At 42.6% G+C, this 15,653-nt stretch overlaps 1 protein-coding gene across 1 annotated transcript in view; it reads left to right on the top strand.

The window, feature by feature from the left end:
* The window catches only part of WDFY3 (WD repeat and FYVE domain containing 3), a 148,917-nt gene that overhangs the window by 53,928 nt on the left and 79,336 nt on the right, over positions 1-15,653 (top strand). The window contains exons 20-27 of the mRNA XM_056855997.1: positions 1,679-1,910; positions 3,583-3,743; positions 5,543-5,654; positions 7,316-7,506; positions 9,605-9,757; positions 13,517-13,590; positions 14,192-14,353; positions 14,893-14,987. Coding sequence (XP_056711975.1) covers positions 1,679-1,910; positions 3,583-3,743; positions 5,543-5,654; positions 7,316-7,506; positions 9,605-9,757; positions 13,517-13,590; positions 14,192-14,353; positions 14,893-14,987 — 1,180 coding nt within the window. The remainder of the gene's footprint in view (positions 1-1,678; positions 1,911-3,582; positions 3,744-5,542; positions 5,655-7,315; positions 7,507-9,604; positions 9,758-13,516; positions 13,591-14,191; positions 14,354-14,892; positions 14,988-15,653) is intronic.

The raw sequence follows: 15,653 nt of genomic DNA, 5'->3' as shown, positions 1-15,653 counted from the left end.
CTGCGAAGTAATAATACTGAACGTTGCTTTATTTTCACAACTTTATGTCTTAATAAATGCTTTGCTGCTGTGGGGGTGGGGTGGGGATAGGAAGCAGGTTGGCTTAAAGTCTTATTTGTGCAGGGAGGTGAAGAAAAATTCTTTGTAGGGAAGCAGAGAGAGACAAAAAATACACTCGAGCTGTACAATCCACCTTTCTTTTTAAAAAATGTCTGCTAAAGTCTTAAAAATGGATATAAAGGAAGGATTCAAAACCTGTTTTTCTTTTCCATATCCTGCTTCTGAGTGCTGCGTGTCCTCAAAAGCTTCTATTGTTCAGTTACCAACACTCTAATATTTATAAACGTGACCACTCGGCTTTTCTGTGAAATTGCAGAACTGCATCTTTTTAAGACAAGAAGCTGGTTGTGAGGCGCAGGCAGCTGGGGTGGGTAGGTGGGAGAATCTCATCCTGAGCTGAGAAATGGCAGTGTGGCCTCCACCATGTTGAACAGCATAAAATATAAGCATTTTTGTGAGGGAGCTTTTCTTCGAAGTTATACTTAAAAACTTGTAATTCGAAAAAAGTTCTTTATAGTTGATCTGCAAAGTTTTCCCTTTTGGATTAGAAACGCAAAACTGATTTCATTTCCCTTTGCTATTGTACCAAGTTTTCATTTTCACTTGCTGCTTTGGTTTTGTGCTGAAACACAGGCAAACAAGAAAACCTGTGTGGGCAGAGATTTACCTGTTCTTTTCTCCATTGAGTTTCTGAAGTCTCCCATTCGTTTAATAATTATTCTGGCTCAAGTCCAAAGGAACACTTGTTTAAAAGGGGCTTTGGGCTCATGTTTCTTAAACACAGACCCATCACGCCATGTCATAAGTCCTTTTTGAAACAGTGGGGAGTTGTTTGGAGGATTTGCTCTTAAAAGGAGAAAACCATCCCAAAACTCACAGAGCCTGCCCAGGCCCCTGATCTCACTTTAAAGTAAACCATTTGGATTCTGGGCACTATCACTAAGCAAAACATAGGCATGGAAAGCCTTGTTGAACTTTTAATCATCATTATGTGTGTTCATAGCATATAGTGCTCTTTTCATAAAGGATATCGATGCAAAGTCATTTTTGGAGAAAAAACTCATACTAATCCTTATAACCCCCCCCCCCATACACTAAATAGTAAGCCACACCTTGCTTTCATCCTTTGCTCTTTAATTTTTTTTGCAGACTTATTTTTGCCAGCATAAAACTGTTACCTTTGGCCACTGACCACCTAGCCTGCCCAGCTGGGGCGTGACTTGCCTCAGCTCTCTAGAGTTCTGATTTTGTTCAAGTTCTGCACTGTGGCTTATTTGGATGAGATGATTAGGACATATCTTGAAATTGCCTACAGACTATATCAATCTATGATGATTTCCATTTTTTACTGCCCGGCAGCGACTAATTGGACTTCATGTTATGCCTGTTTTGGCGAGGAGTTGTGTTCTAAAGGGTATGTTCGCCGCTTACCTCGCCATCAGCAGACATGGTCCCATTATAGGCGGACTACAATTTTGTATTTTGTAGGATGTTTATTAATTTTATTTATTTCTCAGAATGTATACCCTGCCTTGGTTGCCTTGTACAAATGGTAAGATGTTAATAATATGTGTGCAAAAAAGCAGACTTTTCTAAGCCCTCTCCCCCTTTGTTACAGCTTCACTATATTCACAGTAGCCCCGGCGGTTCGAGTTGTGCTAACCCACCAGTAGTTAGCACAGTTTACACCTATATTGGCACTCCGCCTGCCCAGCGCCAGCTGTCCTCTCTGGTGTGGCGTTTGGGGCCAACTCATTTCTTAGAAGAAGTGCTGCCTCCCTCAAGCATTAGCACAGTTTATGAACTGGGACCAAACTATGTTGGAAGTTTTCAAGCAGTGTATATACCATGTAAGTAACACGAATCCTGTTGTACACAAATGGGGGTATCAGGCTTATCTTTTCAACTAATTTCTTTAATAATCAAATTGTAGATGCAGCATTTTGAGAGGGAAAGTGCTGATTGTCGGAGCGCATTAATGTTCCTGATTGCTGTTCCACGTTCCTGTTGTAACTTGGAGACTGCAAATGCAGTCTTGGTATTGGCATCTGAAAATCTGATACAGTCTGGATGAACATAGTTTCAGGAGGGTAGCCATGTTGGTCTGCGGTAGAAGAGCTAGATTCGAGTCCAGTAGGGCCTGAGAGACCGAAAAAGATTTCCAGGGTATAAGTTTTTGTGAGGCAAAGCTGATAGGAAGAAAGTAGATTCCTTTGAAATGTGGTGTTGGAGGAGAGTGTTACGGATACCCTGGACCACCCAAAAAACCCAAATCAGTGGGTTATAGATCAAATCAAGCCTGAGCTGACTAGAAGCTAAAATGACTAAGCCAAGGCTATTGTACTTTGGTCACATTATGAGAAGAAAAGAGTCACTGGAAAAGACAATCATGTTAAGAAAAGTTGAAGGCAGTGGGAAAAGAGGAAGACTTAACAAGAGATGGATTGACTATCAAGGAAGCCACGGCCCTCAATTTGCAAGACCTGAGCAAGGCTGTTAAAGATAGGACGTTTTGGAGAACATTGATTCATAGGGTCGCCAAGAGTCAGAAGCGACTTGATGGTGCTTAACACATACACACGCACACACACACACAAGTTTCCGTGAGTCAAAGCTCCCTTAGTCAGATACCAGTCTGGTTGAATGAATTTCTTGGCCTACTTTTTAACGTCGTGTGAGTTTCTGAAGTGTCAAAACTGGGTTGGCCATCTTGACAAGTCCATGGGTCCAGTAATTAAAAGTGGACTATGAGAAGCCAGCGTCGTGTAGTGGTCGGGATCCCAGGCTAGGATGCAGGAGACCTGGGTGCACAAACCTTACTGGGTATCCTTGAGCTAGTCATATACTTTCTTGGCCTAGCCTACTTAAAAAAAAAACTGTTGTGAGGATATTTAATGAGGAAAGGGAGAATAATTGCATGTGCTCTGTGAACCCCTTGGAAAGAAGGCTGGGACCAAAATGTGCTAGACAGAAAGATTTGCGTGCAACCAACTACAACGTCCATGTATTGTTATAACAGTTTTACAGTGAGATATGTTAAGACGTCGTTTTGTCTAGTTATCCAAAAAATAAAAGCTCCCCAGCCTGAACCCCTTAAATTGTCTCAAGGAAATATATACTGTTGATAAAATTTCAAGGGGCCATTCTATAGTTTGTTTGAATCATTTTTTCTTCAAATAAATGTATAAATATATATTAGCATTTAAAAAGGTAATGGTCCCCTGTACAAGCACCGGGTCCTTCCTGGTCCATGGGGTGACATCACATCCCGACGTTTACTAGGCAGACTTGGTTTTACGGGGTGGTTTGCCAGTGCCTTCCCCAGTCATCTTCCCTGCTTAAATGCTGCTTAAAGATGGAGTGCTATTTAGGCAACCTAATAACTCATAGCTATTTAAGCAACCTAATAACTCATGGCTGAAATGAACTTTGAACTAAGGGCTGCCTAGGTCACAGCTCACGCACACAATGGTTGCAGTGCATTAGCTCACAAAATGATGTTGTTGTTTTTTAAATCTGCAGGTAAAGATTCCAAGCCAGAAGGACTCAGTCCCTGCCCGGTATCTTTGGTACCGGAGGAAAAAGTCTCGTTTGGACTCTATGCGCTCTCTGTTTCCTCACTGACAGTGGCAAGGATTCGAAAAGTTTATAACAAACTGGACAGCAAGGCCATTGCTAAGCAGGTAAGCTTGAAGATGCATGTTGGTGATGCTTCTAAGCACTTGTCTCATTTTACAGTATTAGATTATTACGGTATTTAGGTAGTAGATGATGTAACTCTCCGTATTTTGTAGTTCTTTTGCTTTACACACAAACGTGTTCTTCATAGCATTGCTCGTCCAAGACATTGAAGGTTATTTCCTTTCAATTTCCCTGTCTTCAGATGTCAGTGCAGGTATATTAACTGTTGTCTGCCAGTTTTTAATTTGAAATATTTTAAGCTCATCTTTCTTCCAAGTTGTGTAACAACAATAAAATCAGCACCAGATAAGATAATTCTAAAAAGGATAAAATTAAAACAACCAGCAGATAAAAAGTAGAGGCCATCAGAGACTTCAGTCTTTCAAGACATTCTTTGGGCAGTCACCTTGAGGAACTAAGCTCTTCTAAAGAGTTCTGTTGTACAAGCCCTTTGAAACTGCAAAATTGGTGGATCTGCTAGTCAACATGGCCCCATCTGCAGATACTTAAATCTGTGGGTTGGAGCCGTGTACACAGAGAACTAATAACCCTTCAAACTTTGGGTCTCTGCGGGTTTGCAGAGAAAAATGAAAACTGACCAACAATAGAGGGAAGAGGTTTAAATCCCCCAGAAGAGAGAAACACTGACTGTGCATGTAGGGGTGGGCAGAGAAGCAGTGTTGGAGGGAGGGGAGAGGATCAGTAGCATTGAGAAGGGAGGGCAGCCAGAGCAGTGACGAGGAGGGCCAGTGAATAGAGTTGCCAACCTCCAGGTGGTGGCTGGAGATCTCCCGCTATTACAACTGATCTCCAGGCGACAGAGATCGGTTCCCCTGGAGAAAATGGCCACTTTGGCATTTGGACTCTATGGCATTGAAGTCCCTCCCCTCTCCAAAACCCGCCCTCCTCAGGCTCCGCCCCAAAACTTCCCAGGTATTTCCCAACCCGGAGCTGGCAACCCTACCAGTGAATGAATGAGGGCGCCACTTTCCTCCGCAAGTTTTTCTCCGGATCCAGGCTAGTGAATCTCCTAATATACTCTAGGAGGCTACTCTAAAGCAAGGAAGTGGCAACAGAAAACCTCTCACAAATGGACAGCAATGGAATATACCCTTAAGGCAGTCAGTTTTGCGCTGAGCGAAAACTTAGAAGTAACAAAATTCTTATTAAGGTTTGAAGAATGGCAAGAGATCCCTAGGATTAATGGAATTGAGGGATCACCAAAGACTTGGCTGAATTCTAGTTTCTATTACATAGATTTCTGTCCTTTTAAGATAAGCACCTGTAGATTATGAGATTACAGGACATAGAAGGAACCACAAACATAATTTAGTTTCTCTGAATATAGCGGAATTATACTGTATCTACTAACATGTTCTTTAACACTTCTAGGAAAGGTACTTGTATCCTCTTCCTAAGATATGTCCCATTGGCTGACAGCTTTGGTTTTCTTTCATAGTTGGCCCAGCGTCCTTTCTAAGGTGGAGCATCATGCTGCCTCTATTAAAATGCATTAAACACAGCAGGGCGTATCCAACCATGCAGTTTGTCTGCAGTCGGAAATACCATTCTGTCAGACGAGGGAGTGGCAATTTTTGCCAATTCCCTCCTCCCACTGCAGGCCCCACTTCGCTTTATGTGCTGTTCCTGAGGGCCCAGAAACAAACCAGAGGGGGTGTAGTGTGGTGCAGCAGGGGTGTGACGTGGAGTTCTGCCCCACAAACTCCGCGAGTGGTTGGATGCACCCCATTATTTCTGAAGAAGTGTCATCCACTCGATCAGTTTCTTTTGCTTTAATTAGTTGGCTGTTTCATCTCATGAGAATGCCACTCCAGTGAAACTGCTGCATAATTCGGGAGGGCATCTGAATGGATCGGCACGTACCATTGGCGCAGCTCTGATAGGATATTTGGGTGAGATGGACTCTTCCACTTATTTCTTTTTTTGTGTTCCATAGTAGCGCACAATGTCAGGAGGTCCTAGGTCAGGGGTCCCCAGCCTTTCTGAGCCTGTGGGCACTTCTGGAGTTCTGATACAGTGTGATGGGCCCAGCCACAAAATGGCTGTCCTAAAATGGCGTCGGCTGCAGGAGGCGGAGCCAGCCTCAAAATGGCTGCTTCAGCTTACCATCAGTCACATAGCGAAGATCCCTCTGCTGTGATGGCAGCTGCTGCTAAAACAACATTTTTAAAAAATCTGCACAGCCAGTCAGAAGATTAGTTGGGCACAAGCCCCACCTGCCCCCACTCACTTTCTAAAAATACTTGATGGGTGCCAGAAAAGGTGCCATTGGGCACCATGGCACCCACAGGCACCATGTTGGGGACCCCTGTTCTAGACATTGGCCATGATCCCGAGGCTCAGATGCAAACCTACAGTACTCTTTGATATACAGTACTTACTCAAATGCAATACTCGGTTTTTTTCATGGCTATGCCATTAAAAAACGGGGTGGTCTTACATTCGCATACACATTATAGTTATGTTCAATAATAATAATGTTTTTGTCTATAACATTTTTGGGAGGGTCATCTTACAGTTGGAGTCATCTTGGTAGATGTTTCTTCTCTCCCCCCCCCCCAAGTGGATGAACACTGTAGCACATTGATTCGGACATTCCCATATGTTCCTTAATACAGTGATCTCTATGTGTAGGGTGGCCTTGAATTGGAAAAATGGCTTTTGACCATGTATTTTACCTTGTGGTATTGGAAATGTGTCTGCACAAAATCAGCAGTGCTATTGCCATCACTGGTTATCATGAGATATCCATTAGAATGATGCTTCTGCCAGTTGTAACATTCAGCCTACCCCTAGAAGCATACCTGCTCCTCGGGAAACCCATTTTGTGTATCATTTATCTCTCTTCTGGGAAAGTGTACATAGAATGGTTTTAACGATGTGTGACCTGGGATAGAAGACCATGTGAAAATGTTGCTTTGCTGAATTAGTCACACGAGGATTGTTCGCTGTTAGCGGTAAAATGTTGTTTCCTCGAATCTCATACATGTTTGGCTGTGAGATAATGTAATATCCGAAGGCAGTATCTAAGACCAGGATATATGAAGGGAGGAGGGATTTGTCACCTTTTAACTAAAGAGCTTCTTTTTCTTATTTGCATATGATTGCAAAGCAAGTGCTTCCTGATTCTCTCATGAAAGTATTTATTTTTATTTATTTAATTAATTTATACCCCTCCCTCCCTCCCTGGCCAAAGGCAAGGTAAAATGAACTAGAATTATTGACCCCCCCCCCCGCTCCCAATAGTGGCTTTACTTGTTTCTCCAGATAAATCAGTTTTCCTTCTCGTGGTCTCCATGCATCATGTTCATGAACTTTGCTCCAGCACAGAGCTCAGTTTTGGAAACTTTTACAGCTCCAAAATAGGTGCAGAAAACCTTCGCTGGGGGGCCATAGTCTCAAATACTTTTGCTCATTGGGGAGAGCCAAGGGAAATAGGAAAATCCTTAGGCCTGTGTTTACGAATATTGTTGTAGAAGTTATTGTTGTTTTATATTGTCATTCTTTAATCGAACTAATTTTGATGAGTTTGTTTTTGCCATCTTATGTTCAGGAGTAAGAACATTTGTCCCTAAGCCTGTTGCCACTACATTACAGTACATAGGTGGAGCAGCTGCCATTCTGGGACTGGTAGCCATGGCCTCAGATGTAGAGGGACTGTATGCTGCTGTGAAGGCCCTGGTATGTGTAGTAAAGAGCAACCCTCTGGCTAGCAAAGAAATGGAAAGAATCAAAGGGTATCAGGTAGGTGAAAAGCTGGACTCAGCTGCTTGTATATCTTCCATTCTTTTTGTGACTTTAAATTCAGCTACTGATACTTGTAACAAAATAAATATTCATTATGCCTTGTGTGTGTGTGTAAAGTGCCGTCAAGTTGCAGCCAACTTATGGCGACCCCTTTTTTTGGGTTTTCATGGCAAGAGACTAACATAGGTGGTTTGCCAGTGCCTTCCTCTGCACAGCAACCCTGGACTTCCTTGGTGGTCTCCCATCCAAATACTAACCAGGGCTGACCCTTCTTAGCTTCTGAGATCTGACGAGATCAGGCTAGCCTGGGGCATCCAGGTCAGGGCTCATTACGCCTTACCTTTCAGAAAATCAGTTGAATGCTTTTTTTGAAAATTCCTAGCCAGTGCGGTGTAGTGGTTAAGAGCGGTGGTTTGGAGCAATGGACTTTACTGTGGAGAGCCGGGTTGGTTTCCCCACTCTTCCACATGAAGCCAGCTGGGTGACCTTGGGTTAGTCACAGCTCTTTTAGAGCTCTCTCAGCCCCACCTACCTCACAGGATGTCCGTTGTGAGGAAGGGAAGGTGATTGTAAGCCGCTTTGATTCTTCCTTAAGTGGTGGAGAAAATAGGCTCTTCTTTTTCTTCTTCTAGCACTGTAATAGTTTTTGTTTTGTTTTTTGGTTAGTGACAGCTTATATGGCCAAAGAGGAAAGTATTGTGGGTTTAGCCTAGAAGATTGTCATAACTCCAGATCTGCGGCACCTGCTAGCTCAGCAGAGACTCTTATCAGCTGCCAAATAAAAGGAAGGGCACATGGGAGAAATCATGAGGAATTTCTATTATTAATACAATCAAGGACACTGCACCATAGGTGTCTATTGAAGGGCATTTGAAGCCAGCAGTGAGGCTGATTATTTGTGTTGTCTTGAAAAACAACAACACTACATGGTTTGGTTTGGGCGAATGGAAGGGATGTATCTCTGAAATGGGAATGAATTGCAATCTTAGAAGAAGGTACATAGAGCATGTGGGATGAGCCCCTTTTTATAAGCTGCCAGCAGCACTATTGAGAGCTTGGTATAGTGGTTAGGAGCGGTGGACTCTAACCTGGAGAACCGGGTTTGATTCCCCACTCCTCCACATGAGCGGCAGACTCTAATCTAGAGAGCCAGGTTGGTTTCCCCACTCCTACACGTGAAGCCAGCTGGGTGACCTTGGGCCAGTCACAGTTCTTTCCGAACTCTCTCAGCCCCACCTACCTCACAAGGTGCCTCTTGTGGGGAAAGGAAGGGAAGGTGATTGTAAGCCGCTTTGAGACTCCTTAAAGGTAGAGAAAAAGCAGGGTATAAAAACCAGCTCTTCTTCTTCTGTTGTACGTGTACCTGTTGTTCAGTGGTCCAACAATAAGTGTCAAATGCAATTTACAAAGCCATTTTGTGCCCACCAGCTTCTGAGTAGATATTGCCAGTATGAGTCTCATATAATAGTAGCAAAACAAAGACAAAAATCGCCTTGATCAGCGGTATGGGGCTGTGCTGGTTTTCTCCAGATTGCTTTCAACAGGCATCAAATGTGTATGTCTCCAGAAAGCCTTTAAAAGAGAACTAGACAAGTTGCACGTTTCAGCCTAGAGGTAGCAATCACAAGCGCGCTTGTAGGTGATACAGCTGTTTGGAAAAAAAATGTTCTCAATCCCATGTTGAGAAATTGTCTTCTACGATTGTTCCTCACCCGGGCTCCTGTTATATCCACCTGAATGATCAAAGATTAAATTTGTAAAAGATTCTTACTGTTGCGTTCCTTTTCATTCAGTGCACTAAAATATTTTTGTCTTTGACACGTATGGATTCGGTGCAGCATTAGTTGGTAGCAAAAGACATCACTTCAGAAAGCCTGCTATTTTGGGGTTAATGTTGGCTTCTTCTCAGTCTCTTTTTCAGTGTAACTCTTGATATGAATGGTATAAAAGAACATGTTCTTTTAGGAAAAGCACGTATTTCTGTCTGTGTGCTTCTTTCATGGCGCTTGGGTGAAACTGATATATTTTTAGTGGTAAGAAAAAAGGTTTAAGAATTATAAAAGACAATATCGTGTGCTGCTACATTTTATTTCAGTTACTGGCAATGCTGTTAAAGAAGAAACGCTGTCTTCTGAATAGCCACATTCTTCATCTGACCTTTTCCTTGGTGGGAACTGTTGACAGTGGGCACGAAACGTCAATTATTCCAAATTCAACTGCCTTCCAGGACCTCCTTTGTGACTTTGAGGTATATAAGGGCACTTGTAGTAATTATTAGGATCATTAGCAAACCTGGGGCAGTTGTACTTCCTGAAAAAGGAAGCACTCCACTTAAAGAAGATGACTTTGGAGAATCTCGTGCTTCAGATTATCCAGTATATTATGTGCTTGCATTGCAGAGACTGATCACCCAGGCATGTTGATTGTTTACAGTATAGCCCCTAAAGGTAAAAGTAGTCCCCTGTGCAAGCACCGGGTCATTACTGACCCATGGGATGATGTCACATCCCGACGTTTACTAGGCAGATTATGTTTACAAGGTGGTTTGCCATTGCCTTCCCCAGACATCTACACTTTACCCCCAGCAAGCTGGATACTCATTTTACCGACCTCAGAAGGATGGAAGGCTGGGTCAACCTCGAGCTGGCTACCTGAAACCGACTTCCGTCGGGATCGAACTCAGGTCTTGAGCAGAGCTTTTGACTGCAGTACTGCAGCTTACCTCTCTGTGCTACAGGGCTCCTACTATAGCATCTACTAAAAATATATTGCACCATTTTGTTTCATGAAACGTGGTTTTGCGAAGGCAAGGTTTGAAGTTAACTTTTCAAACTAAACTAGAAACAATCTGTGACAGGAAAAATGTTTGGGATAATACAAGACCAACCATAGGCCAGTTGTGGTATAATAGTCTTCCTTCAAGAGACACATTGCATTTGCTGAGCCAGTGTGGTGTAGTGATTATTGTCTGACTCAGATCTGGGAGAACCAGGTTCAAATACACTTCTGCTGCCATAGAAGCTTCTTGAGTGACCCTGGACCAGTCATTCACTCTCAGCCTAACCTTACCTCATAGGGTGGTTGTGAGGATAAAATGGATGAGAGGAGAATGATGTAAGCCCCTTGGGGAAGAAAGATGGGGTATAACGAAAATAAATAGAATGATTAAATAACATATATAAACAAAATAAAAATATTCTTATGGTGAAATGAAGAAGAAGGTGCCACCATAAAGTAGAAATTACCTTGTTTGAAGTTAAAAATTGGTGTGGGTTTTAGAAGGAAGTTCTGCTTTCCAGAAGGGAGAGGTCTTATCTCAACGATACTACACCTTTCAGACCTTTTTGGTGTACTGGCAGATTCCCTGAAGGGGGTCCTCTTTTCAACTAGAGCTGGCTGGTATTACATAAGCTGAAACTCTACCTGACACCCTTTAAGTCATCATTATAAGGTTGATTGTAGTACTCTGGCAGCTGTTGGTCTTCACCAGCCCCAACATAAAGTAGTCACAAAGGCAATAGATGGCAGGTGGTTAGAGAAAGTGAGAGCGGAGGGACTGGACACCTGCCTCCTGAATATGTACTTTGTAAGATTGGCTAAAATGAGGTGGTATGGAAGATTCTGGTTACCCACTCCTGCATCTGAATGGAAGCTCCATGCATGTGGACGGACAGTAACACCAATACAGAACTGAGGTAGTAGACAAGAAGGTTTTACATGGCAGGATTAAGAGGGGAGTGGACATGTTCATGGAGGATAGGGCTATCCATGGATATTAGTCAAAATGAACAATAGTCATGATGCATACCTATTCTCTACAGCAGCGTTTCCCAAACTTTTTGAGTCATGGAGCACTTTTCAGGAGAGAAATTCGTCATGGAGCACTAATTTTCACCTAGCATCTGTATACTAAACCGAATGACAGTAGTATTTTTCTTTCCAGTCTCTTCCTGGAGCACTAGGAGATGTTTCACAGATCACCAAATGCTCCTTGGAGCACAGTTTGGGAACCTTTCGTCTACAGGATCCAAGGAGCATTCCCATTATATTAGGTGCTGTGGAACACAGGCGGGATGCTGCTGCAGTTCTCTTGCTTGTGGGCTTCCCAGAGGCACCTGATTGGCCACTGTGTGAACAGACTGCTGGACTTGATGGGCCTTGGCCTGATCCAGCAAGTCTTTTCTTATGTAATGATAGGGAGTAGCACAGAGTCATTAGACTGCGGTGATCCACCATGAAGATTGCTTTATGGAGAACTTTAAAGAGTGAAATGGAGTTTGGATCTGGCACTCAAGGAAAGGAGGTTGTCGAGTCTAGTTCATATACAGAAAAATATCATAATGGAAAGTAAAAAGCAGGAGTTCAGGGGCGTGTGGGGCAGAGAAGGTGGCAGCGGCAGATTATCTTAAGTGAAGTGGAGAGGGTGAGAAATGATTGGACAGGTGAACTGAGATAAGTCAGAAGCTGACAAAGAGGGGCGGTATAAATGAAAGGACTTTTGATTATGAGGTTGATTGGCTGTAGCTTTCCACATCGCTGCTGAGGCTGACAGAGGTGTGCAACGTGATCATAGCAACAGAACAGAAAGATATATTATTTTGGCAGCAGGGCGGAGGGCTGACAGGAGGAGAGCAGCGGTGAGGAGGCTGCAGTAATTGAGATGAGGGATGGCTAGGCAATGCACAAGGGCTGTAGCAATAACAGGAGCAGAAAACAAAGGTGGATAATGTCCAGAGAGCTGTTTTCTGTGAACTTTTTCCTATTACTACCTATCTGCTACCTGTTTCTTTGACAGCTAGATTAATTCTTTTATTGTTAATTGTCTCTTCCCCAATATCTATATAACTTTTTCTCACTGTTCAGTAACATTCCAGTTATACATATGTGCATAAGAAAGGCCATGCTGGATCAGACCAAGATCCATGGATCAGACCAAGGTCCATCAAGTCCAGCAGTCTGTTCACACAGTGGCCAACCAGGTGCCTCTAGGAAGCCCACAAACAAGACGACTGCAGCAGCATTGTCCTGCCTGTGTTCCACAGCACCTACTATAATAGGCATGCTCCTCTGATCCTGGAGAGAGTAGGTATGCATCATGACTAGTATCCATTTCGACTAGTAGCCATGAATACTCCTCTCCTCCATGAACACGCCCACTCCCCTCTTAAAGCCTTCCAAGTTGGCAGCCATCACTACATCCTGGGGCAGGGAGTTCCACAATTTAACTATACAAATGCATTCATATACGGTAGAAAGGGAGGCAAGGACACTGTTTTGAACAACATGGTACTGCTGAATATACACGCTGTCCACTGTCATTTAGGCTTCATATGGTATTCCCCCCCCCATACATTACCACACTAATCTCTTACATGAATGGAAAATGAAAAGCACAGATCCCTTGTTTCTTTTTAACTCCTGTTCAAGATAGCTTCAGCTGTAATTTGACATAGAACTCTGGAGCTTTCATTATCTGCCATTGTTTGTGATCTGCTACAAGACGCAAAGAAAGAGTGTTAAAATGTTTCGATGGCACCATTCATGCTCTGTTTCCTTTTTCTGATGGAACAAAATTGAAGTATTTCTTTACAAATATTATATCCCACCTTATCTCCTTGGACTCTAGGCGGCTAACAAAGCAACAAGTTGCAAGCACATAAGAATAGTGTTAACAGCTAATCAGCAAGATCATTTAGCCCCAGTACAAAAGCAGCAACTGAGGGGCCATGGTAGACCCTCTGCTTGGCATGCAGAAGGTCCCAGGTTCAATCCCCGGCATCTCCTGTAAAGGGACTAGGCAAGTAGGTGATTGTTAAAGACCTCTACCTGAGACCCTGGAGAGCCGCTGCCGGTCTGAGTAGACAATAATGACTTTGATGGACCAAGGGTCTGGTTCAGTATAAGGCAGCTTCATGTGTTCATGTGACAGTCATCCCATTGGGTAGTGTAAGTGCTAAAATGAATAACGAACACTGGCTATAAACGAACTTTCTGCTCTATATTTCAGGTTTGGCTTCATGCACCCTACGAACTTCATCTTTCATTATTTGAGCATTTCATTGAACTTCTGACTGAATCCAGGTAATAGCAGGGCATTTTGTATAAAATATTCTGATATTTTATAATACAGACTGTCTTCTAGTGAGTTACCTTAGAAAATGAGTATTTTAGTTCCTTTTGATTGATTCTATTGCAGGGTTTAATTTTTTTATGTTAGTGGGGATGGAAGGAGCTGCGAAACGAATCTTGGAATGCATGGAAAAATAGGAATCTAAATAGGTATCTGCAAACTAATTCAGGGGAGCCATTCTGAAGAGCAAGTCCCAGTCCATCTCCATTGGAAGGTTCTTTCGGATCATCTTTAGCTATGAAGTGTTCAGTACAAACGGCAGATGTACAACTTGGTACATTGACAACTTGGAGTTTTCTTTAGAGAAACTTGGGTCTCTTAAAAGAATTTCAACCTAATGTGATTCCACATTAGAGGTTATATTCCCGTTACATCATATGATCACAGTCGTGTGGATTCCTAGATCCTCCTAGATTCAGTGTATGCTTCTCCGAAATGGATCCATAGTAGCTGCTGACAAGCTTTTAAGCTGACAAGCTGCTGACAAGTTTTAAAAGAGGCTACTCTACTCAGATGAGGGAAAGGTTCTTAAATTGTCCTTTTATCTTTCAGCGAAGCAGCAAAGAATGCTAAATTGATGAGGGAGTTCCAGCTAATCCCGAAACTGTTGCTGACTCTTCGAGATATGTCTTTATCTCAGCCAACTATTGCTGCCATTAGTAATGTACTGAGCTATTTGCTTCAGGGTTTCCCAAGCAGCAACGACCTGCTCAGGTACCATCAAATTTCATTAATCTCAGTTGTTGTTGTTGTTGTTTTTAAAAAAGCATATGCACATGTTTCTCTGGGAGAGTTCATTTTCCTTCCTATGAGTCCTTATTTCCCTTCTAGCCAAATTCTGCCCATCTAGAGAATGTAAACATTTCCTAAAGTACAGTTTTGTTGTATGTGCCTTTATCTTGGGAAGTAGTACAAATCCTTCTACAGTGCCTACAATCTTTCAACCTTCCAGGAGGCTTTTCAGTTCCGCTTGGAGGTCTCCTTGCTCAAAATATTCTATTTATAGTACCCTCATCTGTATTTGTCCTCCTGGATAACCCAGTTTCCGACTTGTTTCGCGATTGTTTTACGGATCTAAGGCTGAGGCAGCCTCAGTCAGGCTCAGTAAATGTCAGAATCTGCATCTTTTAAAAAATAATAATTGCCTCTCAGTATTACTTTTTACTCTGCAGCTAATACTAATTAGCGACAAATTTAAACTCCATCTGTCACACAAGCGCTTGCTATTTTTTTCCTTCCCTTTATTCACCAAGGTTTGGACAGTTCATCTCCTCTACTCTGCCTACATTTGCAGTCTGTGAGAAATTTGTAGTCATGGAGATGAACAGTGAAGAAAAGCTGGACACTGGTAAGTACGGAAGCGAAGGAATCACTTGTGACATATTCTTTCATTACCATGGATATGTTTCTCTGTACCTGACTTGAGCATAATAAGCTATTTGCTTTTAAACGTTCTTCATTTACAGAGAGTACTGCAGAACTATCTGCAAAACAAAGCCTATATATATATATATATATATATATATATATAATGTTTCTCTTTCTGAAGCACACAAATACTCCTTTCTCCTCCGTTTGAAATTGTACACAATCACACTTTCCCCATCTCATTTTATTAAAGCAGCCTGGATCTTGTGTCCCTCTAAATTGAAAGGAACTTTTAACTATCAACTATCAGACACTGGAGGTGTTGGGCCTTGGGTCTTCTGCAGTATGCCTGCGGCAACATCTTAATACTCTTTCTGGGGGAGCAAGTCCCAATTATTCTTCTAAGCAAACATATTTAGGATTGGGCTGTGTTCAGTTGGTGAGTGAAATCCTAGAAATCTGCAAGGTGCATTGACCTTAAATTCCAAAAAGGAGGTTGGTCCCCTCCTCTACCATCCTGAGAGAGGAGGAGGTTTTTAATTAGGAGGGCCCTTTGAACATTATTTTGCACACCTGTGATCAAAGCATTACAGCAAATAGTTTCATCTGGGTGGGGGAGCGGGGAATGGGTAGTAACAGGGAAGAA

This window comes from Euleptes europaea, chromosome 9 (genome assembly GCF_029931775.1).
Source record: "Euleptes europaea isolate rEulEur1 chromosome 9, rEulEur1.hap1, whole genome shotgun sequence".
Classification (NCBI taxonomy): domain Eukaryota; kingdom Metazoa; phylum Chordata; class Lepidosauria; order Squamata; family Sphaerodactylidae; genus Euleptes; species Euleptes europaea.
This window is presented reverse-complemented; position numbering and strand designations above follow the sequence as displayed.